The sequence below is a fragment of the Ovis aries genome, chromosome 4 (genome assembly GCF_016772045.2).
Source record: "Ovis aries strain OAR_USU_Benz2616 breed Rambouillet chromosome 4, ARS-UI_Ramb_v3.0, whole genome shotgun sequence".
NCBI classification, from domain to species: Eukaryota; Metazoa; Chordata; class Mammalia; order Artiodactyla; family Bovidae; genus Ovis; species Ovis aries.
This window is the reverse complement of record NC_056057.1, coordinates 45701458-45720658: the sequence shown is the minus strand read 5'-3', so window position 1 is coordinate 45720658 and position 19201 is coordinate 45701458. Positions and strand designations below refer to the sequence as shown.

The window sequence follows — 19201 nt, the reverse complement described above, 5'->3', positions numbered from 1 at the left end:
TGCAGATCACAAGCCAAGATCATGTTGTTTAATTCTATTACAAGAGCAGAAGTGAGAGTTCTTGCACTTTTAAAAAATGCCAGGCTTAGGAGGGCTTTGAAAGTTGCCCATAGAGTGTCCTCAAACTGTGAGTCTTGCAAAGAGTTGTCCTAAAGACTGTCCTTTTTCCTGAAAGCTCTCATTTTGGTTATGGTGGTAATGCCATAGTTAATTTGTTGCAACTCCAGTGAGATTTATAGCCTCTAATATGGTTTTATTCCTCTCATATGTTGCCCACATATTTGCAGACTGTTTTTAATCCACTTTTAAGCTCTGTGTATCAGCCAGTCTTTCTTTAGTTATAATAATGAAACTGTTACTTAGAAACTCATGCACATGCAAATGTATTTTTTCAAGCCATTTGCTTACTATGTCCATTTTAAGAGCCTATTATGTTTAATTTTGCCTCCTTTCTGCCCCAAATCCTCTCATGTAACAGTTAATCACCATTTAAATGTTTACAAAGAGTTTGTCCTCCTAGACATTTGCATTGTTATTTCGATGCTCCAGTATAAAAGGTAAATGCAACAATAACACAAACTGAAACTGCTTTCAAATACAAACTAACTTGCAAACAATATGAATGCACAGACCTCCCCCGCCCCCAAAGCTTTATCCCAATCGGCTTTCTTAAAAATCTAGACAAATCTTTATTTTCATTTGAAATGTGATTATACATTATCTGATATGCTGCTGCAATCTCCTTAACAGGAAGAGAATTAACAATAAAGTTCAACTCTTGAATAGCTGCAAGGAGAAAAGATTAATTTACAGCTTTACTTCTCTTTGTCATAGTGGCTTAACAAAGATGTGAGGAAACAGCTTAAGCATAATCACTTTCCTTCCTCTCTGCTCTCTCCCTGTCTTCTCAGGTACTTCTACAATTTACAGAATCTTAGTTTGGCTTACTGCAGAAAGTTCACAGACAAAGGTTTACAGTACCTGAATTTGGGGAACGGATGCCACAAGCTCATCTATCTGGACCTTTCCGGCTGCACCCAGGTTTGTCTTTCAGCCTTCTCTTTCCTGCAGCAGGCAAAGAAGTCCTCCAGAGAACGGGCTGCATCCAGCCCCAGCCCTCATGTTATACTAACGCTGTGCACGGACTGCAGCACACTTTTCAGAGGTTTTGAATTACGTGAACACAGCTGCTTAAATTTTGCCAAGGATCACTACTATAGGCTCTTGGCTTCCCTCCACTGGAGTGTCACATCCACGAAGAGGCAGAGCTCATTGGATGATGAAGCAGACCACTTCTGTGTAGACACTCTGTGCACAATTATGATAGCAGAGTCCAAATCTTGAAAACTTTTTAGAATTGCTACCAAGATACAAACAAAGAAAAATATTTGGGGGAGAGGGTGGGGAGAATTTGCAAAGAACTTCCTGAAAAGTTAGTTTGCTTCCACGTGGACTCTGAGAGTAAATAGTATTAGGTAAAATGCTACAAGGGATAAATGTAAGAAAGGAAATACAACAAAGATAATGATTTTTTTTAATTGCATTATATCCTTGGGCTAAATAACATGAAGATTTGAGGTCTACAAGGGGAAATATTTAAGTCTGAAGGAGCAAGACTAAGAAACCTGGGCAGAAAATAGTGTGGAATTGTGAAGGGTATGGCATGGCTCTGTGGAAGCAGTTCCTGCCTCCTTGACAGTTTCTTCTGCTCTGTTTTGTTAGATTTAAGTCACCGTTCATTTAACTTTTCTTCCACCTCTCGGTGTCTTGCTATTAGTGTCATAGTATGGTCATCATTTGGAGAAGGCAATGGCACCCCACCCCAGTGTTCTTGCCTGGAGAATCTCAGGGACGGGGGAGCCTGATGGGCTGCCGTCTATGGGGTCGCACAGAGTCGGACATGACTGAAGCGACTTAGCAGCAGCAGCAGCATGGTCATCATTCTATGAAAATAATATAATGACACAAATGAGAACTGTTACTATACACCAGGCACCATGTTGAGTGTTTCATACATATCACATTTACTGCTCATACAAATGCTGTGCACTATAGCTTATTTAGATGAAAAGACCAAGGTTCTCAGGGTTGCACAGCTGGTAAAAACATACCGGTACTGCTATAAGCAGGTATTCCTGGAAAGAATACAGGGACAGAATGGATTTGTCCTCCAAGTTCTTGAATGGACAGAAATCTTACTTAGCCACCACCACTGGCATATCATGGTTTCCTGGTACACTAGGCACTGGGGAGGATGTAGGGGAAAGGATGCTAAGCTAGGGCTGCAAGGCTAGAGTTTGCATTTGTTTAAATCCAGTCTACTGATATATCAATACTTTGCTAAGCACCGACATCTGCCACTCTGATCAAGACGGCCTTAATGTTCCCTCCAGATCGACAAAACTTCAGATAGGCTTCTTTCTGATCCTGAATCCCTGACCTCCTTTTTCTTACTTTAGAAAACTTGCAGTTGTACATTCTGTTTTTGCTCCCTTTGAGATGTCAACTTCTTAAAAAGTTTCTTACCTGTTTTACAACCCATGAATGTCTTCCTCAAGGACCTGGGAGCCAGCCTTTGATGTGTAATCATCAAGAGAGAGAGCATCTGTATCTCTCAGTCTCTGTGGACTGATGGGGGCCTAACTTGGATATGAATGTCAGCAAACACAGATGGCCTGATCACAAAGGAAGAATATTTGCAAATTCAGAAATAACTCAATATGCTTTTGACACATCCCACTGATCAATCTCTCCCTGAAAGATACATCCTTTAGTCCTTCTTTTAAAATTAAATTTTGCTGGACTATAGTTGATTTACAATGTTGTACAGCAAAGTGAATCAGTTATACACATACATGTATCCACTCTTTTTTAGATTCTTTTCCCACACAGGTCATTACAGAGTATTGAGTAGAGTTTCCTGTGCTATACAGTAGGTTCTTATTAGTTATCTATTTTATATATAGTAGTGTCTAACTCATCTCAGTGCTTCAGAACCCTCCTCACAGTGTGACTTAACTCCTTTTTCTTCTCAGTTTCCACCAAGTAATTATTGCAGCAACAACACAAACACAGGCATAGACAGACAAACACACATAAACATGTCCTAAGGTTAAATATTTTCAAACACAGCTCAAAGTCAGAGGTTTCAAACTGATGACTTTCTGGCCAGATATTTATGCAAAACATATAGATATAGTCTGTTTTTAAATTTTGAGCCAACATTTGGAATTTTGGAGTTTTCAAATAAAAATCTAGACTTTAAGCTTGTCTTAAAAAAATACATAAGAACTAGCAAACTTGGGCCTGCATTCCCACACGGTAAAGGGGGCTGGAACAGAGTCAGCCTCACCCCCTTGAAATGGAGCCCTCTCCTCAGTTTACCGCCCTCTCCTCCACTCAGTAATGTCCAAATATGCACTTACTCTGGGACAGTTACCACTTCACTGCATTGCCTGCCTGTCTTAGTAGGTGTTTGAGTTTGGTCTGAATGTATCAAGAATAGATTGTGTTTCCTAATTGATCCTTAATTTGTAATTCTCAAAAGACAGTGATGTTAGTATTTCACATCATGCAAAATAATGTTAGGGTGTTCATTTTTTATTTATCTACATTCCATTTCCCTTTGTTCACTTAATAATTTAACAGCAAACAGAGATTTAATCCTAGTTGTCAGGCACTGGAAATTTTACCATTTGAAACTTTGTAAGAAATGGGCTCATTATGAACTATAGATATTTTAATAATGGCTGCTGCTATAACTTCAGGACGAATCAGTGTATTTTGGAAGTTACTGCGCCTGAGGGACTTATGAAGTCTTCTGAGGTGGTTTCATCTACTTTCCGGGCTCCATCTACCTACCTGTGAGGATAGTTTCACCCTACCTGGTCTAATTGCATTGGTATGACAATACAAAATGGTTTCAAAGAAGGAAAGCTGACTATTCACACGTTTTATAGGTTCGTCCCTTGGAAACTAAAATGTAGTTTCTTTTTATATGTTTAGAATTTTGTGCTATGAAGACATGTGTTAATATATCTGACCAAGGAAAAATGTCCTAATAAAACAAAAAGAGTCGAGAATAGAAGCTTACGACCAAAAGTTTTTCACTGGTGTTTACTGAGTGCCTGTTGCATACTGGGCACTGTGATGAGTAAAATAGCATCTCTGTCTTTGGAAACTCTGGATTAACATAAACAAAATATGTCAAGAGCTAAATGTTAATGTAGTCATGGCTGCCCAAAAAAGGAAAGATGTATTTATATAATATTGTGAAAGTATTTGAACCATACGTGTTAGAAAAAATAAATAAGTGGATGATGGAGAACTACAAAGAAAAGTGAAAATCAATTACATATGCTTTAGAAATATTCTACAGTCTTATGGGATTGGATAAACACTGTAGGGTGCATTAAATTACATGACTGATTTCCTAATGAATACTAGCACTTACATGTTTGCCTGCACGTTATCATCTTTGATGTGGCTGAAGTAATGCCTCTGCCCAGTTTCTTCTCTTTGGAAAAACCTCTGCTTACCCTTGGCCTATATTGTGATAGGGCTGCTGCAGTGAGCTCTCTCACTGTCCTCTGCAAAGAAAAAAATTAAATTACCTGAAAACTCACCACCCAGAAATAATCAACACTACTAGAATTTCAGGGTCTTTACGCTATACATGTCTAGACTTCTTTTGAATTGAAAAGGATTATATAGTACACATATCTTTCATTATTCCATGTCTTTATTCCATTAAATATTTTCCTGTAACTTACTTTTAAGAGGTATAATAGTATTCCATTGTATCAAAAGACCAATTTATATTTAACCATTCATTATTGGCCTACAATTCTTTTTCCTGGTCTATGTTTTCTTTGGCTATCATAAATAATCTCTGAGGAAAATTATTGTAGCTGTATCTTAGCATACATGTATGTAATTTTGGGTACAAATTTTTAGAAATGAAATGATCAGAGGTTATTTTTAAGGTTGTCCGTGCTCTACAAAGACTCTCAATTTACATTTATGATGAATGTAAAATAGTTTGCTATCTTCATAAATATATTTTATATAAAAAACTTGTCAATTCAAGTTATATATATATATATATATATATTATATTTTCAATTTGTATTTCTTTGATTTCCAGGCAAAGTTAAACCATACACAGGCACTTAATAAATATTTGTTGAATGATAGCATTTTTGTCTCAAAATGCTGCCATTGTTAAAATATTTTTCAAAGTAATTAAAATTTTTCTTTCAAACTGGGGAATATTGGAGATAATGTAACTTAAGTTCCTGACACAGTTGGTGTTAAAAAATAAAGCCTATTAGTATATTTCTCTAAAAAATTTTTCTTCAGAACCTGAGTACAACATTTTCCTTATAGTATTTTCAGAAAAGAAAAAAAAAAAACAAAACTACATTCATTTAACAAAATGATTCTGGCTGAATCAGTTGAACAAATTTAATTTGTTTGCTTTTATATTTACTATTTACTCAAAGTTATAAAATCTAAGCTTATACCATAAAATGATTTTTAAAAACCATATTTAAATACAATGTGGTAAGACTCTTTGGAGACAAAATAGTTTTATCATGTAAAGAAGGTACTCTTTCCCGTGCTCCTTTGTAATTTATGATCTGGGAGACATTTGGTGACAGTGAATGGATTCATCTTTTCTACGTCTTAAGGAATGATGTATGACCTAACTCATGGTAGATGTTTATCAGATGCTTGTTGAATATTTGGATTAATGTTTAGTTAAATAAGTGAAACTAATGAACCACTATATGAGATGTTAGTAATTTTCCTTTGCATCTCATTCTCTGCCTCAAGGAACCACTCCTCTCCCTTCTCTTGTGGTTCTGAGGAGCTGTCAGTCACGACATCATGAAAGTAACATACCACAATAATTGGGAGCATGGGTTCTGGGGCTGCTGCTGCTGCTGTTGCCCCAGTTGTGTCCGACTCTGTGTGACCCCATAGATGGCAGCCCACCAGGCTCTGCTGTCCCTGGGATTCTCCAGGCAAGAACACTGGAGTGGGGTGCCATTTCCTTCTCCAATTGGAAGCATGGGTTCTGGGGCACCTGCATTTTAATCCTGAGTTTGCTATTTGATAGGTATGGGGCTGGGGCAGGTCCTAATCTTTCTGTATACCTTACCTTCCTTATCTATGAAATGGGGAAAATGCTATTAATGGTAACTACCTGTGTTTTGTATGAATTAAATGATTTGACACATATAAGAGGCTTACAATGATGGTTGCATATAGTAAATGCTTAGCCACTATTAGATATTATTTTTAGATTATTAACAGTGTTTTCCAATGGCCATTATCATTTGGCCCAGGCCTAGACATTCTTAAGTTCCATATGCAATTGCTACAATTTTTCCAGGAAGAACATGACTTTAGCAGAACCCATTCAGAACTCTTTAGGTACTGTAACAATTTTATGTATACAAATACACACACACACACATACACACATATATACATGTGTATGTTATATGTATATTATATATATATAATAAAATAAGTCAGAGAAAAGAGAAATCTGTATGTTATGGCTTATATGTGGAATCTAAAAAAAATAAATGTATATACAAAACAGAAACAGACTCATAGACACAGAAAACAAACTTATGGTTATAAAAGGGGAGGGGCGGGCAGGAGGGGCAAATTAGGAGCATGGGATTAACAGATAGAAACTACAATATATAAAACAGATAAGCAACAGGGATTTACTGTGTAGCACAGGAATTATACCCAGTTATCTTATAACTTATAATGGAATATAATCTGCAAAAAAACTAAATCACTATGCTGCTGCTGCTGCTGCTGCTGCTGCTAAGTCACTTCAGTCGTGTCTGACTCTGTGTGACCCCATAGATGGCAGCCCACCAGGCTCCCCCGTCCCTGGGATTCTCCAGGCAAGAACACTGGAGTGGGTTGCCATTTCCTTTTCCAATGCATGAAAGTGAAAAGTGAAAAGGAAGTTGCTCAGTCGTGTCCAACTCTTTGCGACCCCATGGACCACAGCCTACCAGGCTCCTCTGTCCATGGGATGTTCCAGGCAAGAGTACTGGAGTAGGGTACCAATGCTATACACCTAAAACTAATACAATATTGTAGTTCAACTATACTTCAGTTTAAAAATGAGCAAAACATGAAAGTCTTCCTCTAGCAACAAAAAAGAATACATTAATATACATATATTAATGTATTTTAAAATTCTTATATTGTGGTTCTGTGTGTGGATATTAATTCTCATAAATTATATTGTGCTATAGCTCCCACTCTTTTTTCGATTTTTGACAATGTTTCTTAAGGTGCTTCTCTAAGTCACCTCTTCTCTTCAACCTCTTAATCACAGAGAGCCCCAAGGTTCAGTTTGGTTCTGCTTTTCTTCTCATCACACCCTTGGTGATGTCACCTATTAACAGATTATAACTTTAAATATCACCTACAATGACAAATACACACACACACATATATAAAATCATATATGTATAATATTCACACACAAATATATGTTCAAATGCACATATACACATACATGAATGTAATATATATATGAGTATGTTTATATATGCATATATACATATATAAGTATATATGCTTATAGGAGTAAATATATATGAATATGTATATATATATTATATAGAGAATACATGTATATATGTGTGTATATTTATATACATACACACACATATGCATAGACATAGACACATATAATGATAGATAATATGTATCTTTAATCCAGACTTCTCTCTCAAATTAAAAAAATAAAAAATTTTTTTTTGTTTTTATTTTGTTTTCCTGGAACAGTGGGAATCAATGCTTTTTCATTTAAGGCTACTAAATGTGTCCAACACTTCTGCATTTATTGTAATTTTTAAAAAATATATCACCTTTTATAGTTGGGTGAACAGATTTTTGTCTTGCATCTGTCCAGTTTATTTGCTTTTTAAACATTATTCTCTCTCAAGTTTTAGATTCATATCTTAAAAAAAAAGTCTCTGCTCTAAAAAATAACTCCTTACTCCTCCTTTGGCCTTCCCTATCTTAGTTAATGGCAGCTTCATGTTTACAAATGCTTAGGCCAAAAGTCTTGAATTCATCTGTTACAGATTGAATTGTGTCCCCTCCAAATTAATATGTGGAATTCCTAACCCCTAGTATCTTAGAATGTGAACTTACTTGGAAATAACATCATTGCAAATGCAATTAGTTAAGATGATATCATTAGGGTGGGCCCTGATCCAGTGTGACTGATGTCTTTTTTTTTTTAATTTGGGGGAATTTGGACACAAACATATGCATACTGGAGAGTGCCATGTAAACATGAAGACAGCCATCTACAAACCAAGGAGAGAAGCTTGAACCATATCCTTCCCTCACACTGAATGAACCAACACCCCAACACTGATCTTGGACCTTTTAGCTTCCAGAACTGCTGGATAACAAATTGCTCTTATTTAAGCCACCAGTTTGTGGTCCTCTGTTACAGCATACCTAGTATGGCAATTTTAACTCCTCTTTTTCTCACACTCCACATGCACTCTTTCAGGAAGTCCAGTTGACTATTACTTCAGAATCTATCCAGGATCTGACCACTCCTTACCATTTCTATAGTTACTACTCAAATCCAAGTCATCATCCAATCCATCATCTCTTGCCTGGATTATTGTGACAGTTTCCTAACTGGTCTCTCTGCCTTCACTTCAACCTCTAAGTTCTTTTCAACAAGTAGCACCTAGAATGGTCTTCTGAAAACAGAAGTCAATGTACTCCCTCAGTTCAAATGCCTGGCAAGTTTTCCTATTTGCTCAATAAAATTGAAGCCTTGAAAGGACCTTCAAGACCCCATGTAATCTGCCTCCTTCTCTGTCTCTCTGATATCACTTCCTATTATTCTTCCTCTTACCAACTCCTCTCCAGCCACACTGGCTTCCTTGCTGTTCTTTCAACACACAAGCTCTTGCCTCTGGGTTTTTTGCACTGGCTATTTTCCTTGCCTGCAACACTCTGCAGCTATCTGGACAGCTTCTCACTTTCTTTTATTCTATTTAATGAAAAGTGAAAGTTGCTCAGTCGTGTCCAACTCTTTGTGACCCAATGGACTGTACAGGGGCCAGACTGAATTCTTCAGGCCAGAATACTGGAATGGGTAGCCTTTCCCTTCTCCAGGGGATCTTCCTGAACCAGGAATCGAACCAGGGTCTCCTGCATTGAAGGCAGATTCTTTACCAAGTAAGCTATCAGGGAAGCTCTAGTCTACCTAATATATGCCCCTAATCAATGAAGAAGTGACTAAAAGGCATCAGTCAGAATGCTCCAAAGAGATCCACATTAGTTTTCCATGTTCATATCAGAACTCTCTAAAAGGTGAACTTGTTTCTTTCAAAATCTCAAAGAAGAAATATGGGTAGGATTTACAGTTTTAATGGAAAGGACAAATCTATCCTATGTGTACATGAGAAAGTGCCAATTAGGAGGGCAGATTACTGGTTATGCTTTTCCTTTACCCTCTGCTCTGTGTGTTACTTCAAGGGTTCTCATGTTGATATTGCCTTTCCTACAGATTTATTGTTTCTCCAATTGTGTTTAGCAGTGGGTTATGGCATTATATAGAAAGTTAGGCATAGAATGATCACAGTTGTGCTAGTAACAAAGGCTAGGTTGTAGCCAGTCTCAGGTTGAAACCCAAATGTCCAGAAACCAGTAACCCTAAACATGGAGTGGGAAAAGGATCCAGATGAAGAAGGGGTAGTTTGGGCCAAGGTACAGATTTAAGATTTTCAGATTTAAGGTAAACCAGCAAGCAAGAGGGCTTATAATAGTTTCTGCCTCTCTGTTCCTTTGTTCTTCATTTCCATCCAGCCTAAATACTTTCACTAGGCTCACTTTTTGCCTTCTGCCTAAATACCTTCATACTGTCTCATTTCCCCATTCATCAGGTTAATTTCATATATCCTTTGAGGCTCTGTTCAATGACAACCTTCTCCAGGAACCCTTCACTGACCCCTCCTTTCCCCAAACCCATCTGAGTTAAGATCTCTTCATTCCACTTCCAGTAAGTGTTCTCTATGTATTTGATGGTCTGCTTATTTGTCTGCTCTCTGCCCCATTGTGAGCTCTTTATGGCCAGGATTAAGCCTGATTATCTGTACCTGTATCCTAAGTATATCATAAATACCTGACACATAGTAAGACTCTGATCAACGTTTCATGAATGAATGAATGAAACTGCAGCCAATTTCAGAGCATGGTTAGCAAGTTCTTCAGGTAGAAGCTCAGGACACTCGTTAGGTGTCTGAGAAGCTGGTAACTTGCTAGAGCAGAGTCTGATTATCTTTTCTTGGTAAGAGCTGAGCCTGATATTTCTTCAGATTTACTGGGAGAAAAGGGCCTAGGAAACTACAAAATATTACAGTGAAAGTTATGGTTTCATCAACTGTTTTTCAGTTATTATGCAAGTCAACAAAAATGAAAAGGGATAGCATCCCAGAAATGTTCAAATGATTAGAATACTCAATATAGCAACAGAGATTTATCAGTAGTTCTTATACTATTAAATCTCTCTGAGACTCATGAATCTTAAAGGTGGACTGTGTAAACTGCAAACTAGAAGATTCTAAGGTCATTTCAGTTCTCTCTACGCTACATAAATTCCAACCTCCCCTTTCAGAGAGGCAAAGATCATGGAAGGTCTTACTTAGTCACCCCTGGGGTTTGTGGTAGAAGTGGGAGAAAGCTGCGGAGGCACCTCCAGAGATAACTGTATTAGCCAAATGGCACAGAGATTGCATAAGCAGAGCAATCTCATTCTCTCTCCCTCATAAGCAGAAGGCACTGGGATGGTGACTGGAGCCCCAAACTAAAGTTAAGAGACCCCCATCCAGCCTTTGCTATGCCACTTAAGCACCTGTGCAACCCTGGGAAGTTACGTGGTTTTTCTGCTTCAGTTCTCTCTTTTGTAGAATGGCTAGGTTAGGCTAGATCTCTGAGATCTTTTTCAGCTTTAGGATTTTGTGTTTCTATAAGATGATTAAGATAACTAAAGTAGGAGTATGAGTGGGGAAAAAGAATAATGAATTTTATTTTGGAAAAGCTGAATTTGAGCTTTCTGTGATACATCTAGTTGCCAATGACGGAACTACTTGAAAGTGGAAGTCCAGTCCTTGCAGCAGAGCTGGGAATGGAGGCACAGATTTGGTAGTTTATCAACAGAGGGCAATTGGAACAGTAAGAGTTATGTGACCAGCTAAACCAGCTGTGAATGAAGATGTTATGTACCAAAATGAATTGGTAACAGCTACATTAAAATTATAATTTACTTATATTTTACCTTATTCTATATTTTAATGGATGGTGACTCCATTTAATCCCTGGTGACTCAGTGGTATTCTGAGTCACCTGCTAATTCTGCCTGCTAATGCAGGGTTTAATCCCTGGGTTGGGAAGATTCCCTGGAGAAGGAAATGGCAACCCATTCCAGTATTCTTGCCTGGGAAATCCCATGGACAGAGGACAGAGGAACCTGGAGGGCTACAGTCCATAGGGTTGCAAAACAGGTGGACATGACTTAGCGACTAAACAACAATAAAAATTGGTACCATTTGTTGGGTATTGACGATGAACTAGGTGTTGAGGTATGTGCTCTGCATTTATTATCTCATTTAATATTTATAAATAACTATATGAGGTATGTATCATTATTCTCATTTTTGAGATGTGGAAACTGAGCACTAGTGTGTTGGTAAACATCTAATACCTGAGAAGGAACAGGAAAATCCCTGAATTACAATGGTTGCTGACTTCCATGGTGTAAATACTCTCAGCATGGCCAAGCTAACAGAGGTCACTAAAACAGTGAGACAGGAAGAAATGTGCACTATGTAATCAGTTTCAGTTCAGTCATTCAGTCGTGTCCGACTCTTTGCGACCCCATGAATCGCAGCATGCCAGGCCTCCCTGTTCATCACCATCTCCTGGAGTTCACTCAGACTCACGTCCATCGAGTCCATGATGCCATCCAGCCATCTCATCCTCTGTCGTCCCCTTCTCCTCCTGCCCCCAATCCCTCCCAGCATCAGAGTCTTTTCCAATGAGTCAACTCTTCACATGAGGTGGCCAAAGTACTGGAGCTTCAGCTTTAGCATCATTCCTTCCAAAGAAATCCCAGGGTTGATCTCCTTCAGAATGGACTGGTTGGATCTCCTTGCAGTCCAAGGGACTCTCAAGAGTCTTCTCCAACACCACAGTTCAAGAGCATCAATTCTTCAGCACTCAGCCTTCTTCACAGTCCAACTCTCACATCCATACATGACCGCAGGAAAAACCATAGCCTTGACTAGATGGACCTTAGTCGGCAAAGTAATGTCTCTGCTTTTGAATATACTATCTAGGTTGGTCATAACTTTTCTTCCAAGGAGTAAGTGTCTATATAATACTGTCATCATACAGATATAATAAACATATATATCTTCAAGAACATAGATAACGGTAAAGCATAATAGTAAAATAATTATGAAGTCATGAGTTTGGGTGTTCGCTACATTTATAATATAGCTTCTTTAATTTTAAGTTTATATTTTTTAATTTTTTAGCTGGTTGTGTTTAACAACTGGCTTTCATAGTTTCTAAATTTTAACAATATGCTCTTGCAAGCTAATATAAGCTATCTCCACATATAATGATGCCACAACAGGGTAAGTAACTTGCTTATTCACACTAAAAATGTCTGGACAAAGATTAGAACCTTGATCCATCTAATTCTGAAGACCAGGCTCTTAACCATTCAGTTCAGTTCAGTTGCTCAGTCATGTCTGATCCTTTGCAACCCCATGAACCATAGCATGCCAGGCATCCCTGTCCATCACCAACTACCAGAGTTTACTCAAACTCATGTCCATTGAGTCAGTGATGCCATCCAACCATCTCATCCTCTGTCGTCCCCTTCTCCTCCCACCATCAATCTTTTCCAGCATCAGGGTCTTTTCAAATGAGTCAGCTCTTCGCATCAGGTGGCCGAAGTATTGGAGTTTCAGCTTCAACATCAGTCCTTCCAATGCACACCCAGGACTGAGCTCCTTTAGGATGGACTGGTTGGATTTCCTTGTAGTCCAAGCACTCTCAAAGGAGTCTTCTCTAACACCACAGTTCAAAAACATCAATTCTCCAGTGCTCAGCTTTCTTTATAGTCCAACTCTCACATCAATACACGACTACTGGAAAAACCACAGCCTTAACTAGATGGACCTTTGTCGACAAAGTAATGTCTCTGCTTTTTAATATGCTGTCTAGGTTGGTCATAACTTTCCTTCCAAGGAGTAAGCATCTTTTAATTTCATGGCTGCAATCACCATCTGCAGTGATTTTGGAGACCAGAAAAATAAAGTCAGCTACTGTTTCCACTGTTTCCCCATCTATTTGCCATGAAGTGATGGGACCAGATGCCATAATCTTTGTTTTCTGAATGTTGAGCTTTAAGCCAACTTTTTCACTCTCCTCTTTCACTTTCATCAAGAGGCTTTTTAGGTCCTCTTCACTTTCTGCCATAAGGGTGGTGTCATCTGCATAGCTGAGGTTATTGATATTTCTCCCAGCAATCTTGATTCCAGCTTGAGCTTCCTCCAGCCCAGCATTTCTCATGATGTACTCTGCACAGAAGTTAAATAAGCAGGGTGACAATATACAGCCTTGACATACTCCTTTTCCTATTGGGAACCAGTCTGTTGTTCCATGTCCAGTTTGAACTGTTGCTTCCTGACCTGCATATAGGTTTCTCAAGAGGCAGGTCAGGTGGTCTGGTATTCCCATCTCTTTCAGAATGTTCCGCAGTTTATTGTGATCCACACAGTCAAAGGCTTTGGCATAGTCAATAAAGCAGAAATAGATGTTTTTCTGGAACTCTCTTGCTTTTTTGATGATCCAGAGGATGTTGGCAATTTGATCTCTGGTTCCTCTGCCTTTTCTAAAACCAGCTTGAACATCTGGAAGTTCACGGTTCACGTATTGCTGAAGCCTGGCTTGGAGAATTTTAAGCATTACTTTACTAGCGTGTGAGATGAGTGCAATTGTGTGGTAGTTTGAGCATTCTTTGGCATTGCCTCTCTTTGGGATTGGAATGAAAACTGACCTTTTCCAGTCCTGTGGCCACCGCTGAGTTTTCCAAATTTGCTGGCATACTGAGTGCAGCTCTTTCACAGCATCATCTTTTAGGACTTGAAATAGCTCAACTGGAACTCCATCACCTCCACTAGCTTAAGGCCCACTTGACTTCACATTCCAGCATGTCTAGCTCTAGGTGAGTGATAACACCATCATAATTATCTGGGCCATGAATATATTTTTTGTACAGTTCTTCTGTGTATTCTTGCCACCTCTTCTTAATATCTTCTGCTTCTGTTAGGGCCCTACCATTTCTGTCCTTTATTGAGCTGTTAGACTATCATTTTTAAAACTATAAAGTGCTATATACTGTATATGATAAAGAAATTATTGCTGCATTTAAATTTTGTATTTGAGAAAAATGTTATATGGTCTTAAGTGTCATCACTCAGGAGGGGTTGTAGTGGAAAAGCAGGCATGAATCAGAAAAGTCACAGTGCAATTTCTCTGTCTCTGGGTCAGCTCTTGGGCCCCAGTCTTCCTGTTAAAGGAATGTTTTGTGTCCTTTCTGAATCACACTTCAACCCGTATTGGGAAAAAATATTGAAGAATTTATGAAAAATTTTATGAATCTTATAGGTAAGACTCATATAAATTTAAATGGTTGTCATAATTATTAGTTTGAATGCAACTTAATACAAGCCACATTGAAATAAATAAAGAAATAAAACAAAAGCCTATTGTTTAGGATCCATAGATTAATGTAATCTCTGTAGCCAAAATATTTAAAGATGTTTATTACATTAAGTAGTAAAAAATAAAACATCTGGCAACAATTTTTAGATCTTGAAGAATTGGATGACGAAATGATGAGTCTCATTGGACTCAGATCATATTTCCCCCTCCTGAAAATAGGTTTGAAAAAATTGTAATGCTTTCTGAAAAACTAAACTTATTTCAGTTTCTTCTCTCTTCCCTGTCATAGCAAATGGCTTATACACAGAATTTCATGAACTGCTCATAAAACTCTACTTTAGTTCTTTGGATCTGGATGAAGCCAGTGGTTAGGACTGTAGCTGTAAAGCCTCCATCTAACTCAATAATCTAGACAAAAGAGCTCTGTGGAAATTGTGTTTTAAGAAGAAAGTACTGTAGCTGTGATTCTCTTGATTTAAAAGGAGATAACAGTCCATTATAGCACAAGGGAAGCTGTAAGTAATTGGCCAGTGGGTGAGGAAGAGAACAACGTGGTACACTCCAGACAAGAATGGTAGAGTTTAGGAAGGGTCAGCCTGCTTCTGCAGATCACAGCTCGCAGTCATTGTGCAGTGAGTACATGCATGCAGAGTTGGCACCCATGCTTGCCTTCCTGGTATCTGCAGGCTTCACTAATCTTGTGCTTTAGTTTTATTTTCCTTACTCACACTGAAAATTAAAGTTTTTTCTTTTGTTTCATGTTTGGCTGTTCAATGTTTTTAGATAAATATGGCAATCTTTAACAAAGGACGATATTGACCATGCCCTACCCCCCGCCCCCCACCGCTGCTTCCACTTTAGAACTCCTAATTCTCATTTACATTCTACATACAATTTACTTGACAACTACTTGGCCTGTTAACAAGCTGTTGTTGCATCATACTTTGCTCCCAGCACGGTGTTGTAAAGGGCCTGATGGGTAAGATGGGCAGGGATATTACACATGTGCACCTGGAATTATTAAACAAGGCCGAAGGTGCACACTGCAAAGTGAGGGCTCTGGTTGTTGGCGCTCTGAGATGTAAGAGAAAGAGACAGCTCTGCCTGAAGCCTCTTCCAGAGCTACCTGGGAGAGGTGCATTAGCGGACATAGAGGCAGGAGTGGCTGTGAAGAATATATAGACTGGAAAGCACAGGCACATGCAAAGAGAGAGAGTGGTAGGGATAATAATTAGGCCTGTTATCCTATCACCACAGAGGACACAATATTTGAAAGCCTGTCAAGCCCTCTTAACACAGATCCTGGGAAGTGTTGCTATTGAAGCCTGTGGCACATTTGAATGCAATAAAACAGAAAGTTCCATAATGTTTTGGGAGAAACCCTTCTTTCCAAATCCTTCTTTCTTTGGGAGAATCCTTCAGTTCATTCCAGGCTTCTCTGAGGTTATCAAGAGGTTATGAAGGATATATGGATACGACTGAAGTCATCACATTCCTCATTAGCCATTGGTTATAGTGCTGTTTAGAATGAGAGGAACAGCTGAAAATGGTACAGGAACACATATGGGCTATGTCTACCTAAGATGGGTATTTCTGTCATCGAGGGTCTCACCCTACATATATATATCTCTTTTTCTGTGTTGTTGAGCTAACTGATTCAGAGACAATGTTGTAAAGAAGGACTGGAAAATGGGAGCTCCGCAAGATGTGATTCTCCCTGAGGAGGGATCTGAGCTAGATTGTGCTGCTCAGCACTTTGGTCTTCTTTTCGTGTGGCTCACTGAGAGCTGATTTCCTTCACAGACCACTCAGTCCTGTTGTTCTGAGACCCAGCCAGAGGCAGATGGAGGGAATTTCCCCGTGAGCACCAAGGCTTCTCTGCCCCCATTAGCAGCAGTAGCTCTCTGCTGGGACTTGAGACTGGAACACCACTGGTGTGGCCAACTTCTCCAAGTTCCCAACCAATGGGGGCTTGACCAGAAAACAGCAGCGTGGCAGGGATCCAGTTGTCCAATTGAAGCCAAAATTACCCCCAATTTTATAAGAATCCTATACAGAAAATGCACAGATATCAGATGTGGCAAAACCCAGGATTTTACCACGGTGAAATAGTTTGCTTTTTCTCTTAGAGAGGAATCTTTAATTTTAGGCTTGTATCCTCATTACTTTTCACTGAAAAGAAAGAACTAATGGTTGGCCTAAAAGATTCTGGCAGGAATATTTGAGTCATAAAATATTAGCCAAGCATCTTTTTGGATATTCTAAAATAAACTATGCACAGAACTAAGCATTTCATGCCAGGACAAAACTGAAAAGCTTTTCTCAGAGGTCTCCCTGCCCCTCCCCCTTCCTTTCCTGGATACAATCTTATTGGTTGATAGCACCCAGTTTTTGGCTGCATTACAAGGAACCACTCAGCTGTGGCTGATTTCTGCTATCACTTTTTCCCCCTTGTTCAGGAAATCTTGTCATGAACATATTTCCAAGACAGCAAGAGAGAAAAAGTTTTTACTTGTTTTGGGGAAGCCATTATTGGAGATACAAGTGTTAGGCTAATAGACTTGTTATTATTTAGTTCTTAGCCACTTAGTTGCTTAGCCACTGGGGAAGCAGGGCAATATGCTAGGGCTGAGAAAAGGGGAGAAATTTAGAAGTGTTGTGAAAAACAACTGCTCCCATCCCTGGATCTGGAGTTATTCACTATGGGGAGAAATGGTCTCTAGCCTTGGCTCTGCCGTTGACTGTGTGACTCAAGAACATCCGTTCATTCATTCGGCACTTACGGAGCACCCACTCTGTGTGTGGCACTGTGTCCAGCACCAGGGACACACCACGAGGAACAGATAAGGAATCTATTCTCAAATCACCCAACTTCTCTAAATACTGTTTCTTCATACTTATGGTGTGAGGGATACACTAGAATGATCTCTCAAGGTCTTTTACCTCTAGTTCTTGTATCTTTATTTTTCAGTGAGCTCACAATATGTCCAGAAAAACGGTAACAGGAAAACTGGTACTCGAAACACATACCAGGTATCATGCTAACGAACCACTTTCATATACTTGCCTCTGTTTTCTCAAGAATCTCCTAAAATAAGTATTATTATACCCATTTTATAGATGAGACAACTAAGCATCAGACAGGTTGAATTGCCTTTTGTTATAAGTGAGAAAGAGATAGACTCAAACCCAGCAACCCAGCTCTCTGCTGGCTCCAAGCCCAGCATTCTTTCCCTGCCCTCTGTTCTCCAGGTTTATAAAGTTAATTTATCTCCCCTGGACTTTTCCCTGGGAGTATTTATGGAAAACTTCTTCAAGAACCCATGGCAGTACAATACGAAATACCTAATTTTTGTCTTGTGGGTCTTCCATTAGTTTTTCTCCCTCTTTACCTACTAAGCTTTTCTTATTCATCCCAAGGGTGATCTTGCCACTTCATCTAAGCCAAGTGCTCCCACTGCTTTGCCTCTGCTTGTACTTTACCTTCAACTTTGAATCATTTTCAATCTTGTCTGTAGTCAAATTCTGTACTCTTTCCCAGACTTTGTCTTACTCCTAAATTTAATTCATCCATCCCCTAATAGTTATTCAACACAGTAAGAAGTTTAAAAGAAAAAGAGTATAAAATCATCTCCTTGGGGGAAATAAAACATGCACAGATGATAGGACTGTTATATGCTAAAATAGTTATAAACGTGTAAGGGCGAGAGACGAAAGGTAGCAGGAAAGGGCTGGAGTCACTGGGACTTGACGAATAGCTAAGGCTTGATTAGATGAAAAGAGAAAGGGGTGGAGAAAGGTTACAAAGTCAGACAAAGAGCAGACAGGTCCACTGAGTACTGGAGAAGCTGGATGCCTTTCTGGCCAGAATGACGAAGTTTGAAGAGCTCTGGAAGCTGGGATGGAACAGTTGAATTGGATGTTATTGTTGAAGAATGTTAATCAGAAGGAGTACTGGATTAAGAATTTGCACATCTGTGTTCTTGCTCTACCAATCTGTAATCTGGAGAAAATCGATCAAGAGATCTGAGTCTCCATTTCCTCATCTCTTAGGGCTACCTCAGTCTATAGAAGTCTCAGCTCCTTAGAACAGCCTCTCTTCTTTTGCTGTTCCTGCCTCCAGACATTTTGTAGTATGCCTTTTAAGTGTGAGCAGTCAGTTATGAGACCTTTCACAACATAGTATAATCACATATACTCTGTGAGAACTTTCACAGTGCTAAAAAACATGATTGGTCACAGAGCTACACAAGTTAAATAATAAAAATTAAGTTATACAGTCTAAATAATAAAGTTCAGGATATACAAGTTAAATAATATTCATACACAAGCATTAAAAATGGAATTTTTGATTGGGAGTTTGGGATTAGGAGATGCAAACTAG

At 38.8% G+C, this 19201-nt stretch overlaps 2 protein-coding genes across 2 annotated transcripts in view; one reads left to right on the top strand and one right to left on the bottom strand.

Moving 5' to 3' along the window:
• Positions 1-1133, bottom strand: part of LRRC17 (leucine rich repeat containing 17) — a 42191-nt gene extending 41058 nt beyond the window's left edge. The window contains exon 1 of the mRNA XM_004007822.5: positions 982-1133. The gene's annotated coding sequence lies outside the window, so the exon portion shown is untranslated. The remainder of the gene's footprint in view (positions 1-981) is intronic.
• FBXL13 (F-box and leucine rich repeat protein 13) overlaps positions 1-19201 on the top strand; it is a 224236-nt gene that overhangs the window by 131605 nt on the left and 73430 nt on the right. Inside the window, exon 12 of the mRNA XM_027968573.3 lies at positions 912-1041. Within this exon, the coding sequence (XP_027824374.2) occupies positions 912-1041 (130 nt within the window). The remainder of the gene's footprint in view (positions 1-911; positions 1042-19201) is intronic.